Genomic DNA, 13,806 nt, shown 5'->3' with positions numbered 1-13,806 from the left:
AGCTGATGATGTTTGGCCACTTCCTGCTCCAGAAGACAAACATCAGCATACAAAAAATTGGGACTGCCCCCTGTTTCTCTTAGCTTTTATATCTGAGCAGATAATGTCTCATAGTATGGAGTATCAGTTTAGGTCAGGTGGCTCTGTCTCCTCCCACGATCCTGCCCTCCCCCCCCCTCCAGCCTACTGGTGAGGGGGAATGGTGCAGCCAGGCTGGGTGCTGGGCGAGCGCTGCTCAGCAGTAGCTGAAACAGAGGTGTGTTACCAGCACCTTTCCAGGTACCAACAGAAAGCACCACACTGAGGGCTGCTGTGGGGCAGCAAATAGAAGACATGTATTAATATGCTCTTCTAATATACATAGTCACATAAGATAAAAAGTCTGTTTATTAAGTGCAATTAACAGTGCCATTTAGTAACATTTGCCACTTAAAACTGAGCCAGTTACTAAGGAAGAGAATTTTCTACCTTTCTTCAAATTAGTGGAGACCTAAGTTGTGGCAATTTATACTTTGCCTCAAGAAGAAAAATAGCACAGCCAATTACATATTAAAGAAAGGAATTTGAACAAATACAAGACTAATTAAATAACCTAGAAGTACTCGGTCTTTTGATCAAAGTAATTCCTGATACATCATTGTGGTTGGATAAAAGGAACTGCATTATGAGGCTTCCGACAACGTTTAACCAGGAGGCCAAGGAAACAAGAGGATTTAGTTTTTTAATATATCATGTCCAGACTATTTCCTCAATACTGTCAGAGAATTTAATACAGGCTCAAGACCCAAATATTGAGTATACTTTTTCCTTCCCAGTATGTCTGCATAATTTATTTTTAAAAAATAGGTTTGCATATACAGTTTCTGTGATTAAGTCAATACAGTTTAAATACAGTGCATCAAGGCAGACAGCTTTTTCATGGGTAAATTACTTTAAATTGTAAATAATTATCTAAAGGCAGCTCTGTATTTATACTTTGAAGACCTTGTGTGTTGCTGTCCAGGCTAATTTTGCAAAACTGCCTGACAGTCTTGAACTGTAATTTAGACTACTATTCTTTAAACAGAAAAAGGTTGTGCTGGGAGGCTTCCAAACAAAGTAGTTCCTAAACTGAAAGATGTACCATACAGCATCAAGGAAGTACTGCATCTCCATATGCACAGTCCTCTTCAATAGCAAGATTGTACTCTGCTCCTCTTCCACCTTTATATGCACTCGTCACAATTCTCAGCCAGCCTCTTTCACCCTGTAAAGAATGAATTTGCATTGTATATTAGAAAACATAACTATAGAAAATGCATGCTATTGAGTTGGTTCTGTCTTCCAAATATGGATGCTTTAAGTGAATGTAGGAATTCAGTCAAGATGAAGTGTAACACTGGGTTCACAGGGCAACCTGCTTTGGTGGATTTACATCCACCTATCTGTTCTGGGTATGTGACTTCATTTTTTCCTACAACTAACAATAATTTATAGTTGCCTGTAACAGGAGCTGCCAGTCCATGAAAGGGTAGCATTTGGGATTGAGTTGACATTACTCAAGTAACTTTGACTGAATATCCTTGTCTTAGATTAATTAGGTTGCATTTTTTAGTTGCTAAAGAAATGTTTACTTTTCCTATCCACAGGCTAGCTTTGCAGCTTCCTGTTTGCAAGTGAAAAACCCCATTTTCTTTCCTTTAAAGTTATTGTGCAAATGTGCTTGTTCCCATGTTTCCTTACCCAGGGTTCACCCCATGAGTTACGAACAATCCAGTATTCCGTTCCATTTTCTACACCCCAGCCAGCCACAGATACAATGTGATTCACTTCAGGTGAGGGGTTGTACTCTGTATAAAGTCCTCCAGTGTAAGCATCCAACTTTTCAGTAGCCATTATGCCACAGCTGTAATAAAATGGAGAAAGCCTTTTTTATACAAGGGGATCAGAGCAGGGCTAAAAATCAATTGGTTTTCTTGCATTTATCTACAAACAAGCTGAAGTCGGCATATTAGTGCAGAGCAGCCAATGCATGCTAGAGTGGAGAAGTACACTTCAGGCATTAAGACTGAGTTTCAAGTACTTCAATCCCCATATTACTAGTAAACATTTTCTTTTTACCATTCAAGATTTTTTTTTTTACCTAATTGGTCCATTAGCATAGATTTCTGCCATCATTTTTTCTCTTCCACTGACTGACCCATAGTCTGCAACTTTCCAGAGAGTGTAGTTTTTTATCACGTGGCATTCTCCAAAAGTGACACAAGTTCCACACTGGTTAAACTTTTTACACTCTACAAAACAAAAGTGACATTATCACTGCAAGAGAATACTTTTCAAGTGAATTAATGATATGACACTAAGCTTTTTTTTCCTTATTTGAGGCAGATATTAATAACAAAGAGTAATTACCAATACATACTCTCTCTGGTGAACTAAATGGTATGGAAACCTTTCTGGAAACCATACCTAAAGTCCCTAAAATCATTAATTATTCTTTACTTCATAGGCATAAGTGCTTTGATGAGGAAATGTTTCAGATGCACTTCTCTATAAATAGAGGAACTATTCCAGGCATACATGACCAGACAAAGGCTACACTTCTCCTTTGTTTAGCTTGAGGTGACACTTGTACATATTTCAGTACATTAGAGATTGTATATCACAGACTTAAGAGATTAAGTTGTGCAAACTTGTCTGGGCATGATTTAATGCTATGCTGTCTGGCTAGAGTAAAGAGAGACACGTGCAAGCCTGTAAAGAAAAACCTGTTCTGTCAGTTAAATGGCAGGTACTACACTGAAAGGCAGGAACCAGTACACTGAAAACCCAGGAAACTATCTTTTTCATATATATTAGGATCTGCTAAACCCGGGATGAATCAGCCTTACAGCAAAGCAAATAGGCATCATACTTTGATCCTTAGCTTGGTAGTTGTTGCAGGTCTCATCTGGAATGCCATGGTCATGGGCGTACTTCCAAACACCTGAGTGGTCTCCACCTTCACAGGATCCTGCGTCAGCACAATCAATCACATTCTGAACAGAGAGGTAGGCAGAAGGCCATGCACCTTTTCTCTTTATGTTGATTCTATCTGTAAGGATAAGAAATAGTTTTGTTAATGGAGTATGTGGGTGGCTACAGTGTGTTTCCTTCATTGAGCTTGGAACTGTGTGCAAGCAACAGTACTGGTGGTTGGAAAAGCCTCTACTGTCAGCAGCAAGGCACATAACGTGACCCAGCTCAAACAGGCAGGCACAGCTATTATTGTGGGTTTCCATTGTAAGTTTTTTCCATTAAAAACTCAGCAGAAATACGCAGATGAGTAAGATCTGTTTAAAGCCTTGAAGTGCCCTAGACCTCTTTTGAGTCACAGCTTCTGAAAACTTCCAGAACGGTTTCCTGGCTTTGATGGCAAAGAGTTTTCAAACACACATCGTAAACCCACCTCTCACTAGCCTCTTTTACAGGAGCAAAGATTTATGCATAAACCCATGCAGAGAGTTACAAGCCCAGGTCTCTGGCTCTGAGACACAGTCTTCACAAACTTAAAGCAAGGAAAAGCTTTCAGGAGTACCTCCTCACTGTTACCCAGTCATCTCAGACAGGCATTGCCACCCTGCTGCCTTATTTTGTCAGAAACAATGAGCTTACTTGGCAGAAAAGCTTCCTGATGAGTGTTTATAAACTGCTTCTCACAGTGCACAGTCTTAACTGATGCCACCGTAGTACTTTTAATCCCATTAGTAGTAACAGCATTCAACTATACTTGACATAACTGGGAGGTATTTTCCCAGCCTAGTCTTCCAGCAACAAGAGAAGAAATTAATGCTTTTAAGTGTTCACAGCAGTTAAAAAATATCTGGATTTTTTAAAATCAATCTTTTATACTTACAAAAATGCAGATATTGGCATACCCTTATATAGACAGTTTTAACCAATGTAATTAAGAAGTTGCTGTATTTATTTATCCTAGTACTTCACTACATTGTGGCAGGTTTCATGTATGTGTCTGTTCTTGTACTGCTTCAGAACAGATCCTTCATGATTCCTGCTGTCTGCTCACAGCTGCGTTGTCTTCCCATTTCTACAGTTTCCTCTATTTCTCCTTCACAGTTAATCCTCTTACAGCCTCCCTATGCAAACAGTACTGCAGCACATTACTGTCAGATGGAAATGATAACATATTCTCTGGAGAAAATATTTCTGACTGAACCCTCCTCCCACCCCCTTCCCAAGAAAAAGGCTGATAGAAAGTTATCTGTCTCTGCGCATGGTAGTCAGTTCATCTCTGTCACAGGGCTCTTGAAACCGGCACCCTGCGGGCTTTTCCCACCAGAGGCAACTCCTTTTGTTTCCTCACACCCAGGCATCGCTGCAGGAGATGCAGTGCAGCCGGCCGAGGTACCGCAGAAGGGAAGGCGATACGGTAACTGCCTTTGCATCTGCTGCTACCGTCACCGCAGCTCCAAGAGGGGTGGAAAACCCAGTTCTTACTGCAGGCCCTAAGCAGCGGTTTGACCGGAGCTGGGCACGCATTGCTCCTGCAAAGTGCTGTTCAACCGCGCCAGTGTTCCCTCCTCATGCCATGCTGAGGGGACAGCCTCGCTCTGATCGCCTTCCCTGCTGCAGCCAAGCCTCCCTGCCTTCAGCCTGGCAGCTCGCGCCGTTCCTGCTCTATCACAGACGTCTCCACCTCTGCTTTTGCTGCGTTAGTCACTGCAGTACTTTGGCACCTCTTCCTCAGACCAGCGATGCTATGGGCCGAGGACCCGCCCTGCGCAGGGCCCGCCGCCAGCCCCCCGTACCTGCCAGGGCGCTGGTGCTGCCGTGGGCCCAGCAGGAGCCGCAGTACTGCGGGATGTGCTGGTTCCGCGTGGCGCTGGCGTAGTTGACGCCGTTCACGTTCCTCCAGTCCCAGCTCCGGGGCAGCGCAGCCACGTCCAGGTACTCGTGCGGGCGGGGGTAGGTCCTGCCAGGGGGCGGGAGCAGCGGCTGGTGCCCCGCCCCCCCCGCCGGCACGCGGGGAGCGGGAACCCACCCACCGCGGGGCTCGGCGGCGCGGACACGTGACCGCGGGCAGCGTGACCGGCCACCGCCCGCGCCGTCACGAGGCCGCCCGGCGGCCGGGGGGACCCCCCCGCCCCCACCCCCAGCAGCGGGGCCGCGGCTGCCCCGGGGGATCCCTGCCTCCCTCCCACCGGCGGGACCGGGGCTGCCCGCCCACGCCCCCTCCCCAGCAGCGGGGCCAGGGCTGCCCCGGGGAGATGGGTACCCACTGCCCCCCCAGCAGCGCGGCCGCCCCCCCGCCCCCTCCCCAGCAGCTGGGCCAGGGCCGCCCCGGGGAGATCCCTGCGCCCGCCCGCAGAGGGACGCGGCTGCCCCTGGGCGATGCCCACCCCCCAGCAGCGGGGCCGGGCTGCCCCGCGGAGCCTCCTCCCCAGGGAGCCTCTCCCACGGCCGCCCCCGCGCTCCCCGGCGCCGCGCCGCCCGGGGGGTCCGGCAGCCCCGGGGGGCTCGGCTCGGCTCACCTCAGCGCGGCGGCCTTGCGCGCCGGCCGGTAGCAGCGCTGCCCCTCCCTGAAGTGGAGGCCGGCGCGGGCGGGCGGGCAGGGGCCGAGGCAGCCGCCGAGCAGCAGGAGGGCCAGCGAGGCCAGGCGGGGCAGCCCGGCCATGCTGGCGGCAGCACCTCCCCCCACAGCGCGGCACCGGGCCCCGCATTTAAAGGGCGGCGGGGCGGCCCTGCGGGGGCGGGCGGCCGCGGGCCGGGGGCGGAGCGGCCCCACACGGCCCGGCCCGGGCTGCTCACCTGCGGCAGGCGGGGGGCGCGGCCTGCCCGGGTCCGCATTTCGTGTTCGTGAGCGTGCGTCTGATGGCAGCCGGACCCGGTAACCCCAAGTACAGCGTGTACCTCGGTAAGTCCTTCCTAACGGCAGGTAAGTACTTTATTGGGGATGAGGAACACACGCAGCGAGAGACCCTGAATGGCTGCGCCGGCCCCCCTTGCCCCGGGGCCGCGGGAGCTGCAGCGGGGAGTCCCGCGGGTGCCTGAGGGCTCCGCCGGCTCACACGGTCACAATGAGGCAACTCGGGGCTCACAAACCTCCTGACAAAAGAAAACAAACAAACAAACAAACAAATCCAAGCAAAAAAACCCACCCAAACCAAAAGCAACCAAAAAAACCCCAACCAAACAAAAAAACCCCAAACAAACCAACCCCCAAAAACTGTTCAGATGCTGTGACGGTTCCACGCAGCAGCTGCTGTCTGCAGGGGGCCAGTGAGGAGGGCTGTCCTCTGCCCTGGTACAACCGTGCTGTGCCCTGTGTGCCCATAGACTGCTCTGGCCTTTCCTTGGTTTTTTTTGCTAGTTCCAAATTTCTCAAGCCCTTTTATGCTACAATTTTCAAAGGGACACAGGCCTGTGCCCATTTTTTAGGCTGTTTTTTAGGGTTCAGGACATTTGAAGATTCTTCATTATCTGCCGCAAGATTGAATCAATAGTAAAAATAGTTTTCTATTTTTCCTGCAGAAGGCTGAAGCGTCTGTGAGAGCAAACTACCAGTCTTTTTCCATATGTTGGCTAGGGTTTTCATGTCTGTTAAACCGGTTTAGTAAAACACAGCTGGTTCTTCCCCCACAGCTTTTCTTCCGTAGCTCTCAGCACTGCTTATAAAAGGCATGAGGTGTATTAGCTCCACGTTATGAACAGAGAAACTGAGGCACTGAGAACCAGCGCAGCCAAAGGAACAGCAGAGCAAGCCCTGAGCCTGGCTGCGGGGCAGGTGACCTTCTTCACAATTCATCAGATGATCCAAAATCAACAGTAACTGGGTTGTGGCAGTAGCGCCCGAGTCAGGGCACTAACCTGCAGATGAATTCACATGCTGCAAGCCCCGTTTTTTTGCCGATTCACAGCTCTGCAGTGTGGGCAAGGTAACAAACTTCCCTGTTGTCCACTCCGGTTGTGCCAAACCCTATCTGTTTAAACATGTGGGCTCATGACACTGATAATAATTTACAGTGGGCAGTCCTGCCTTATTCCCTTTGGACCACCTGCCAGAGGAAGGCAGGCTTGGAATAGTTTTTCTTACTAACTGGAATGAAAGTGTGAAGTAGGTAGTCTTTATTGCCTGTTGAATCCAACGGGTGTTGGTAGTGTTCCTAAGCATGACGTAGCTAGCCCAGATTAGTTGAGAATAGCATCAGGTCATCTGGTAGACATTCACAGATTTCTTTAAAATTATCTGGTGGCCTGTAGCCAGGCTTTTCTCAAATTGCATAGGCTTTCTTCTCAACAGTCTTCTCTGCTCCTGTGAAAAGTTAGCTTCTCCCAAGCAAACCATATTAAAAAATGTATCCTGAAATGCCTCCCTGCACTTGCATAGTTGCTAGTGGGTATTGTGGTGACATTAAAATAAAAATAACCAATACAAACAGAACCAAAAAAACCCCCAGTAACCAAAAAAACACCCTGGCTTCTTTGCAGTCTTAGCTTATGCCCATCGCCAGGGCTTTTGTGTCTAAGGCTGTCTCTGAAGGCAGTGGAAGCAGTGGGCGGCCTGATAATAGGCGCTGCGGGACAGGCTGGTAGTAGCTGTGCCCAGTGCCAGACTGCTCCTAATCTCCACAGCACCAAGAGTCCTTCGAGGCCAACCCTTCCACCAGCATCAGCTCGCTCCCTGCGATGCGCGCACCGCTAATCTGCAGCAGCACATGTTCGATGGCCGCACCTGGGAAGCGCGCCCGGGCAGCTAACAGGCTGGAGGCTTCTCGGAGCTGTGCAGTGACCGGCCTGCAAACAAAATCTGCAGAGCAGCAGGCTTTTCACGTGCCAGGTTTGGTGTAAAGACAGATTCAGGGGTTCACAGAAATGCAATTGGGGAGGAGAGGGAAAAGTGGCACAAACCCACTTCCACTTCACAAAGCACCCAGGTACTTCTTGTCGTCTGCCGTAATTTTTAAAACTCTGTAAGGAAGTCCATCAGAGGAGGTGCACGATTCCAGGGAGCTATTTTTAGCAAGAGAAAACCCAGTGATGTTAAGAGATTGCATATTTCTTTCACTTCCCTTTTCTTTTCTTTGCTTTGCTTGTGAAATGCTCTTTGTGAGTATATTTATTGCTGAAATTATTTTGCCAAATTTTTTCAACAGTGAATTAGTGGCTTCAGACTCTTCTTAAGTTGTGGCTATTGTAGATTCATATATTCTGTATTTTAAGTAGTGTTTTATTTAGTGTCAGTAGCTCTCTGTCACATTGTGTCAACGCAGCTCCTTTTCAGAATGCAGCAGCTGAAGGTACAGCTCAGAATTGCACTTACTTTTAGCTAAGCATAGGTGGAGAAAACAAATATGAAATGTGCATGGATAAAATTAAATTTGCTTTCAAAGTAAATGTTCAAATAACTTTTCCAGAATTTTGTCTTAGGAAATTGTAGACGATATCCACTGCCATTGCAATGGAATGTAACTGTTTAGAGAATACTTATATTTCAGAAAATGATAAAACTATTGTGTTTTAAGGAAACAAAATTGGTCTACTGTAATTTAAAGTCTTGCTTTTGTTGCTCCTTACTGAGGATGGCTCCTAGCGGATGATGGAATGTTTGCTAGCTACTCTTCTGCAATGCACTTCTGGTGCTAAACTTTGTCTTAGGGGCAGTTGTCTGTTCCTCCACTGCCTGGTGGAAGAAGTGGAAGTCATCTGTAGTAGGGAAGTCTGGAATAAGCTGATTTTTCTTCTGGAACAATATGGAAGCTCAGAGATTCCTTATCTCTGGCAACCCATAAAGAGTGGTTACTGGTAAAGTAGTTGCTTTCAATAGTCAAGTCCTTCCACTGTCATCTTTTTATACAAAATAATTTAAGGTGCTTTCTGAATTGTAGTTCTTTTTCCTATCCTTAAAAGGACCGCTTGCAAAGCACTCACAGTCATCTGATGTGTAATAAAACTACTATAAACTTCCAGAATACACTCCATTCTGGGTTTCTGTTGCTCAGTGATACTAGTCCTGTTATCAGCAGGCAACATGACTGTGTCGTGTTTTGCTCAGCCCTGCATCGCTTCCTTTAATGCAGTGAAACATTTCACACAGTGAACATTGTGGTTAATTTAAGTGGAACTGGGGTTTCGCCTCTAGTTTTTATTCTGGCAAGTTCTGAAATACTACATCTCAGGTGTAAGAAAATAAGAAACACAAGAAATGCTATATTTCTTAATCACAGGAAAGGGGGAAAGGGGGAGAAGGAAAGAAGAGCATCTGTGCAAGTTAGTCACAAGTTGATTCAGATTTTAGATTGACTGAAATTGATGGATTCTAATTAAATGTTTAAGGAACATGTATCACGTGGACTGCAGTGTTACATTTATGTTTTACAAAGTATTTTTTTTTGTTACTGGTGCTGCTCCCTCCTTGGTGCAGTTAGACACTGAGAATGATGCTTGCTGAAGTACAAGTTTGCCTGGCAATGCGCTTAATGTTGTGATTACAGGAGGCTACTGCGCAAAAGTTGTTACTGTTTTTATTATGGATATTGTCCCATATGACTCACATGCTGTTAGAATTTAAATTACGTGGCAGAAGCACATGTACTTAGTAAATGGAGATCACTCATTTTTGGCTATAGTATCTAGATAGATGTATATATTTGTATATATATTACATATTAAATAATGAAACACAAATACGGTGTGCACAGATATTCACAAATTGCACTGTTTGTTGCACAGAGAACTGGAATTCAGTGTAAGGGGGTACATGTGACAACTTTATTTTCCAAGCCACTCAGTAATGTACCTGTGCTCTTGTGCCCTGTACACAGGCAGTGAATAGGCACTTTGCCTCCTTGGGAAATGCTGTGATGAGCAGCCTGAGGAGCTGGCTACTCCCATTGCTGGCTGAGTGACAGTCCCACTAGTATAAAAAGGCCCCTTGGGGCTGACTGGGCTGGGTGTAGCTGATACAGCAGCAGAAAGAGGGCTTGTTCTGGGGACTGCGACTAGAAAACCTGCGTTAGCTTGTAGCCGCCAACAGGTCTAAGCTACACAAAATGCGTGAAATTGTGCACCTTCAGATTGGCCAGTGTGGGAACCAAATTGGCGCTAAGGTAAGATCTCTTTCGATATTGGTCTTTAGTAATAAGTGTTATCAGTGGTAGCAGGTCAACATTGTCAACAGATGGGGACTTCCAGGGGGAACAATTACTTTGTTAATGGTAGGGCACATGGCATGTGAGCAGTAACTATGAGTATTTTGACAAGAAAGTCGTAAGATAGACTTGCTCCTCATGTAAAGGTTAAAGTTAAGACTGTCAGAGAATGAAACATCGGCAATAACTATGGTGCAGTGACTGTAAGTGCTCCAGAACATTCCTGCTGGGACGCATATTCCCATAGGCAGTAATCTAGCCTGCAAAATACTGGGACAAGTAAAGGAGTCAGTAACTCCCAGGCAGCAAAGTTGTGATGCCAGTACTTTAGTTCAGCCATACAGCAGTGACTCTGCCACATGATAGCCATTAATATGGGATCGTTAGTTCAAACACTGGCATGCTGTTACTTAGAGAGTAGTTGCTCACTCTTGACTGTGTGCTAGGGAGAAAAAAAAAACCACATTGTGTTTTGCTGTGTAATGTTCATCTTTTTTTTATTGTTAAGTAGGAAGTTGTCAAAGAAAGTAACTATATATGGGTTAATTTGTGATAGTTGAAAGGTTTTTGTTTTTTTCTGTTGGCTTTGACCTGGAAACCGCTTATATCTAAGATGACCTGTAGAAAAGCATGCACACACACACCCCAATGCACCATGCACGTGCTGGCAATGGTATATTTATACACTCAGAATGAGGCTGGATGCTAAACCAGGAGACCTTTAAAATCAAAATAGCCTGGTCATTATAGTGGGTGGGTGTGCCTACATGAACACTGCTGTGGCTGCTGCCTAGATAAGAGCCCCAGTACAAGACATCCATATGAATGTCGAGATAGGACATTTATGACCAACATCTGTTCGTGGAAAGCGTTGCTCGTGTACAAATTTCTCTGAGCCAGCTTTGCCATGCCACAGTCCCACTTGTGTATGGCAGATCTGAAAGAAACCCTCCTTGACTTTCTCGTTAAGCTCATACCAACTAGTAGCTGCAGAGTTTAAACTAATACCAATTTTTCTTTAAAGGGAACACACTGAGGCCCTGCACCTATTAGTGATGGTTAAGCAGCATAAAAGGTCTACTAAACTTCTCCCTTTAACTTATTTGGGGAGGGGGAAGAGGAGGATCCCCACTCTGTTCTAGTATGTGAATGGCAAAATATCACCCACTTCAGGCACAGTTCCCATTTACGTGCAGCCAGGCATGAGTGCAGCACAGCTGGTGCTGAAAAAAAATAAAATAATCTTTGTGAGTGTATTGAACCTCTTTCCTTTTTCAGTTCTGGGAGGTGATAAGTGATGAACATGGGATTGACATCGCTGGAAACTACCGTGGGGATGCATCACTGCAGCTTGAGCGAATTAACGTGTACTTCAATGAGGCTTACTGTAAGTGCTCAGCACTGTTAGGGTGTTGGCAGAGCAATTTGCAGAGCCAACGTGAAGTTTAAAATAAGTAATTAAAAAAAAATAATCCCCAAATCACTGTAGGTGGGTTGGATTTTTTCAGAGCAGATTATAAGCCTGTCTCTTTGACTTCTAGCAGTAGTTGTTCAATAAATTTTCTTTTGTTCTAGCCCATAAATTTGTGCCCCGTTCTATCCTGGTGGACCTGGAACCTGGTACGATGGACAGTGTACGGTCTAGCAAAATAGGCCCACTCTTTCGACCCGACAATTTTATTCATGGTATGTACAGAATGCTGTCAGCAAACTAGTCAACTGTCCTAAAACAGCCTTTTAACTCCCATATCTTTGTAGCCTTTAAAACTTCTTGTGCTAACTCTATGGCTGTTCTTTCTCTAATTCTGTTTACAGGTAATTCAGGTGCTGGAAACAACTGGGCTAAGGGCCATTACACAGAAGGCGCTGAACTAATTGAAAATGTCATGGATGTGGTCAGGAATGAGTGTGAGAGCTGTGACTGCCTTCAGGGATTCCAGCTTATCCATTCGCTTGGGGGTGGTACAGGCTCAGGTATGGGCACGCTCCTCATCAACAAAATCCGAGAAGAATATCCTGACAGGATTATGAACACTTTCAGTGTTGTGCCTTCACCCAAAGTATCCGACACAGTCGTAGAGCCGTATAATGCCATCCTCTCCATCCATCAACTAATCGAGAATACAGATGAAACCTTTTGCATTGACAATGAAGCTCTATACGATATATGTTTTAGAACTTTAAAGCTCACCAATCCCACCTATGGTGACCTCAACCACTTAGTGTCCCTGACGATGAGCGGTGTCACAACCTCACTCCGTTTTCCTGGTCAGCTGAATGCCGATCTGCGGAAGCTGGCTGTGAACATGGTGCCCTTTCCTCGCCTGCATTTCTTTATGCCAGGCTTTGCTCCACTGACAGCTCGAGGCAGCCAACAGTACAGAGCCCTCTCAGTGCCAGAGCTTACTCAACAGATGTTTGATGCACGCAACATGATGGCAGCCTGTGACCCTCGTCGTGGACGTTACCTGACTGTGGCGTGCATCTTCAGAGGCCGAATGTCTACCAGGGAAGTGGATGAGCAGTTGCTGGCTGTCCAGACCAAGAATAGTTCCTACTTTGTGGAGTGGATCCCTAATAACGTCAAAGTGGCTGTGTGTGACATACCACCGCGAGGCTTGAAGATGGCAGCTACCTTTATTGGCAATAACACAGCCATTCAGGAGCTCTTCATCAGGGTTTCTGAACAGTTCTCAGCTATGTTCAGAAGAAAAGCATTTCTCCATTGGTACACTGGCGAAGGTATGGATGAGATGGAGTTTTCTGAAGCAGAAGGTAACACCAATGACCTTGTGTCCGAGTACCAGCAGTACCAGGATGCCACTGCAGATGTTGAGGAATATGAGGAGGTAGAAGTGGAAGCCAGCCCAGAAAAGGAAGCACCATAAAAACAATGGTAATATCAAAACATTCTCCGAATAAGCCCGTTGACACTCTCTAAAGAAAAAGCAGTAGCCATCATCTACATACCAAAAATAACACCTTCCTTAAGAATTTTTTCTCTGCATCTGGCTAAACCATATCCAATATTAAAATACAATGCTTTTGAAATTAATGGCAACTATGCTTTACTCTCTCCTGAACAACCATTGACATGGAATCTCTCCCAAAAAAAGAGCCACTATGAAGACAACTTGTTTTGTAACAGCTTGTCTTATAAACGTATTCACTTTTAGAGTATTATCACCAGATACTGGATGTAATAAGCAGCCTGTGTGTCTGTATATATATCAGGATCATAAGCAACAGCAAAATATGCTATCAACTCAAATGTATTTATTCTCGGATAAGCACAGTCCATGTTTTATTTGTGAAATTGTTACTGTTTCAGGAACACAGGCGTATCTGTAAGGCCCACAAAGGCAACATCTATTTTATTACACACTCCGCAGGCTGATGTAGATCCGCACATTTTTTTTTTAAGTACTTAAATAGTTCTATCACATTGCTGGCTTATATTATTGCAGAGCTTGTATTCATTATCATTGTGTGGTTTGTTTCTATTTCAAACTATAGATTGCATTATATTAGCATACAAAGTTGCAACACTGTGTTAAAGTTTTGGTGTGTGTGGTTTTCTTTTTCCTCCCATGTACTAACTACTGTAAATTTTCTTCCTGTCATTCAGTACAGCAAAATTGATAGATTGGTTTGCAGCTAGTTATATCTAAGTTCAACA

At 45.7% G+C, this 13,806-nt stretch overlaps 2 protein-coding genes across 4 annotated transcripts; one reads left to right on the top strand and one right to left on the bottom strand.

Moving 5' to 3' along the window:
* Nucleotides 1-369: 369 nt before the first annotated feature.
* CTSZ (cathepsin Z) lies at nucleotides 370-5,709 on the bottom strand. Its single transcript, XM_055813810.1, has 6 exons — nucleotides 5,511-5,709; nucleotides 4,788-4,951; nucleotides 2,894-3,073; nucleotides 2,123-2,273; nucleotides 1,723-1,885; nucleotides 370-1,246 (listed from the first exon to the last, which is right to left on the bottom strand). Exons 1-6 carry the CDS (start codon nucleotides 5,651-5,653, stop codon nucleotides 1,133-1,135), a joined length of 915 nt encoding a protein of 304 aa, XP_055669785.1. The 5' UTR covers nucleotides 5,654-5,709; the 3' UTR covers nucleotides 370-1,132.
* Nucleotides 5,710-5,755: 46 nt separating this feature from the next.
* Nucleotides 5,756-13,685, top strand: TUBB1 (tubulin beta 1 class VI). 3 transcript variants are annotated; one of them, XM_055813804.1, is made up of 5 exons: nucleotides 5,756-5,893; nucleotides 6,622-6,914; nucleotides 11,406-11,514; nucleotides 11,703-11,813; nucleotides 11,943-13,685. In XM_055813804.1, the coding sequence occupies exons 4-5, from the start codon at nucleotides 11,753-11,755 to the stop codon at nucleotides 13,013-13,015; spliced, it is 1,134 nt and encodes a 377-aa protein (XP_055669779.1). In that variant the 5' UTR covers nucleotides 5,756-5,893; nucleotides 6,622-6,914; nucleotides 11,406-11,514; nucleotides 11,703-11,752; the 3' UTR covers nucleotides 13,016-13,685. The 3 variants fall into 3 exon arrangements, with proteins under 3 accessions (XP_055669779.1, XP_055669778.1, XP_027651709.1); XM_055813803.1 differs by lacking the exon at nucleotides 6,622-6,914; XM_027795908.2 differs by lacking the exons at nucleotides 5,756-5,893; nucleotides 6,622-6,914 and adding an exon at nucleotides 9,816-10,085.
* Nucleotides 13,686-13,806: the final 121 nt, after the last annotated feature.

This window comes from Falco peregrinus, chromosome 9 (genome assembly GCF_023634155.1).
Source record: "Falco peregrinus isolate bFalPer1 chromosome 9, bFalPer1.pri, whole genome shotgun sequence".
Lineage (NCBI taxonomy): Eukaryota > Metazoa > Chordata > Aves > Falconiformes > Falconidae > Falco > Falco peregrinus.
Note: the sequence above shows the minus strand (reverse complement) of the source record. Positions and strands in the feature narration are given on the sequence as shown.

Excerpts from the sequence above, each read along its gene's own strand:
- CTSZ (XM_055813810.1), bottom strand. The coding sequence starts at position 5,653 with ATGGCCGGGCTGCCCCGCCTGGCCTCGCTGGCCCTCCTGCTGCTCGGC. Across the intron at positions 2,274-2,893 it reads CTACCAAGCTAAGGATCAAA|AGTGTAAAAAGTTTAACCAG; the intron begins GTATGATGCCTA and ends TTTGTTTTGTAG. Across the intron at positions 1,886-2,122 it reads TATGCTAATGGACCAATTAG|CTGTGGCATAATGGCTACTG; the intron begins GTAAAAAAAAAA and ends ATTTTATTACAG.
- TUBB1 (XM_027795908.2), top strand. The coding sequence starts at position 10,029 with ATGCGTGAAATTGTGCACCTTCAGATTGGCCAGTGTGGGAACCAAATT. Across the intron at positions 11,515-11,702 it reads GTACTTCAATGAGGCTTACT|CCCATAAATTTGTGCCCCGT; the intron begins GTAAGTGCTCAG and ends CTTTTGTTCTAG. Across the intron at positions 11,814-11,942 it reads ACCCGACAATTTTATTCATG|GTAATTCAGGTGCTGGAAAC; the intron begins GTATGTACAGAA and ends TTCTGTTTACAG.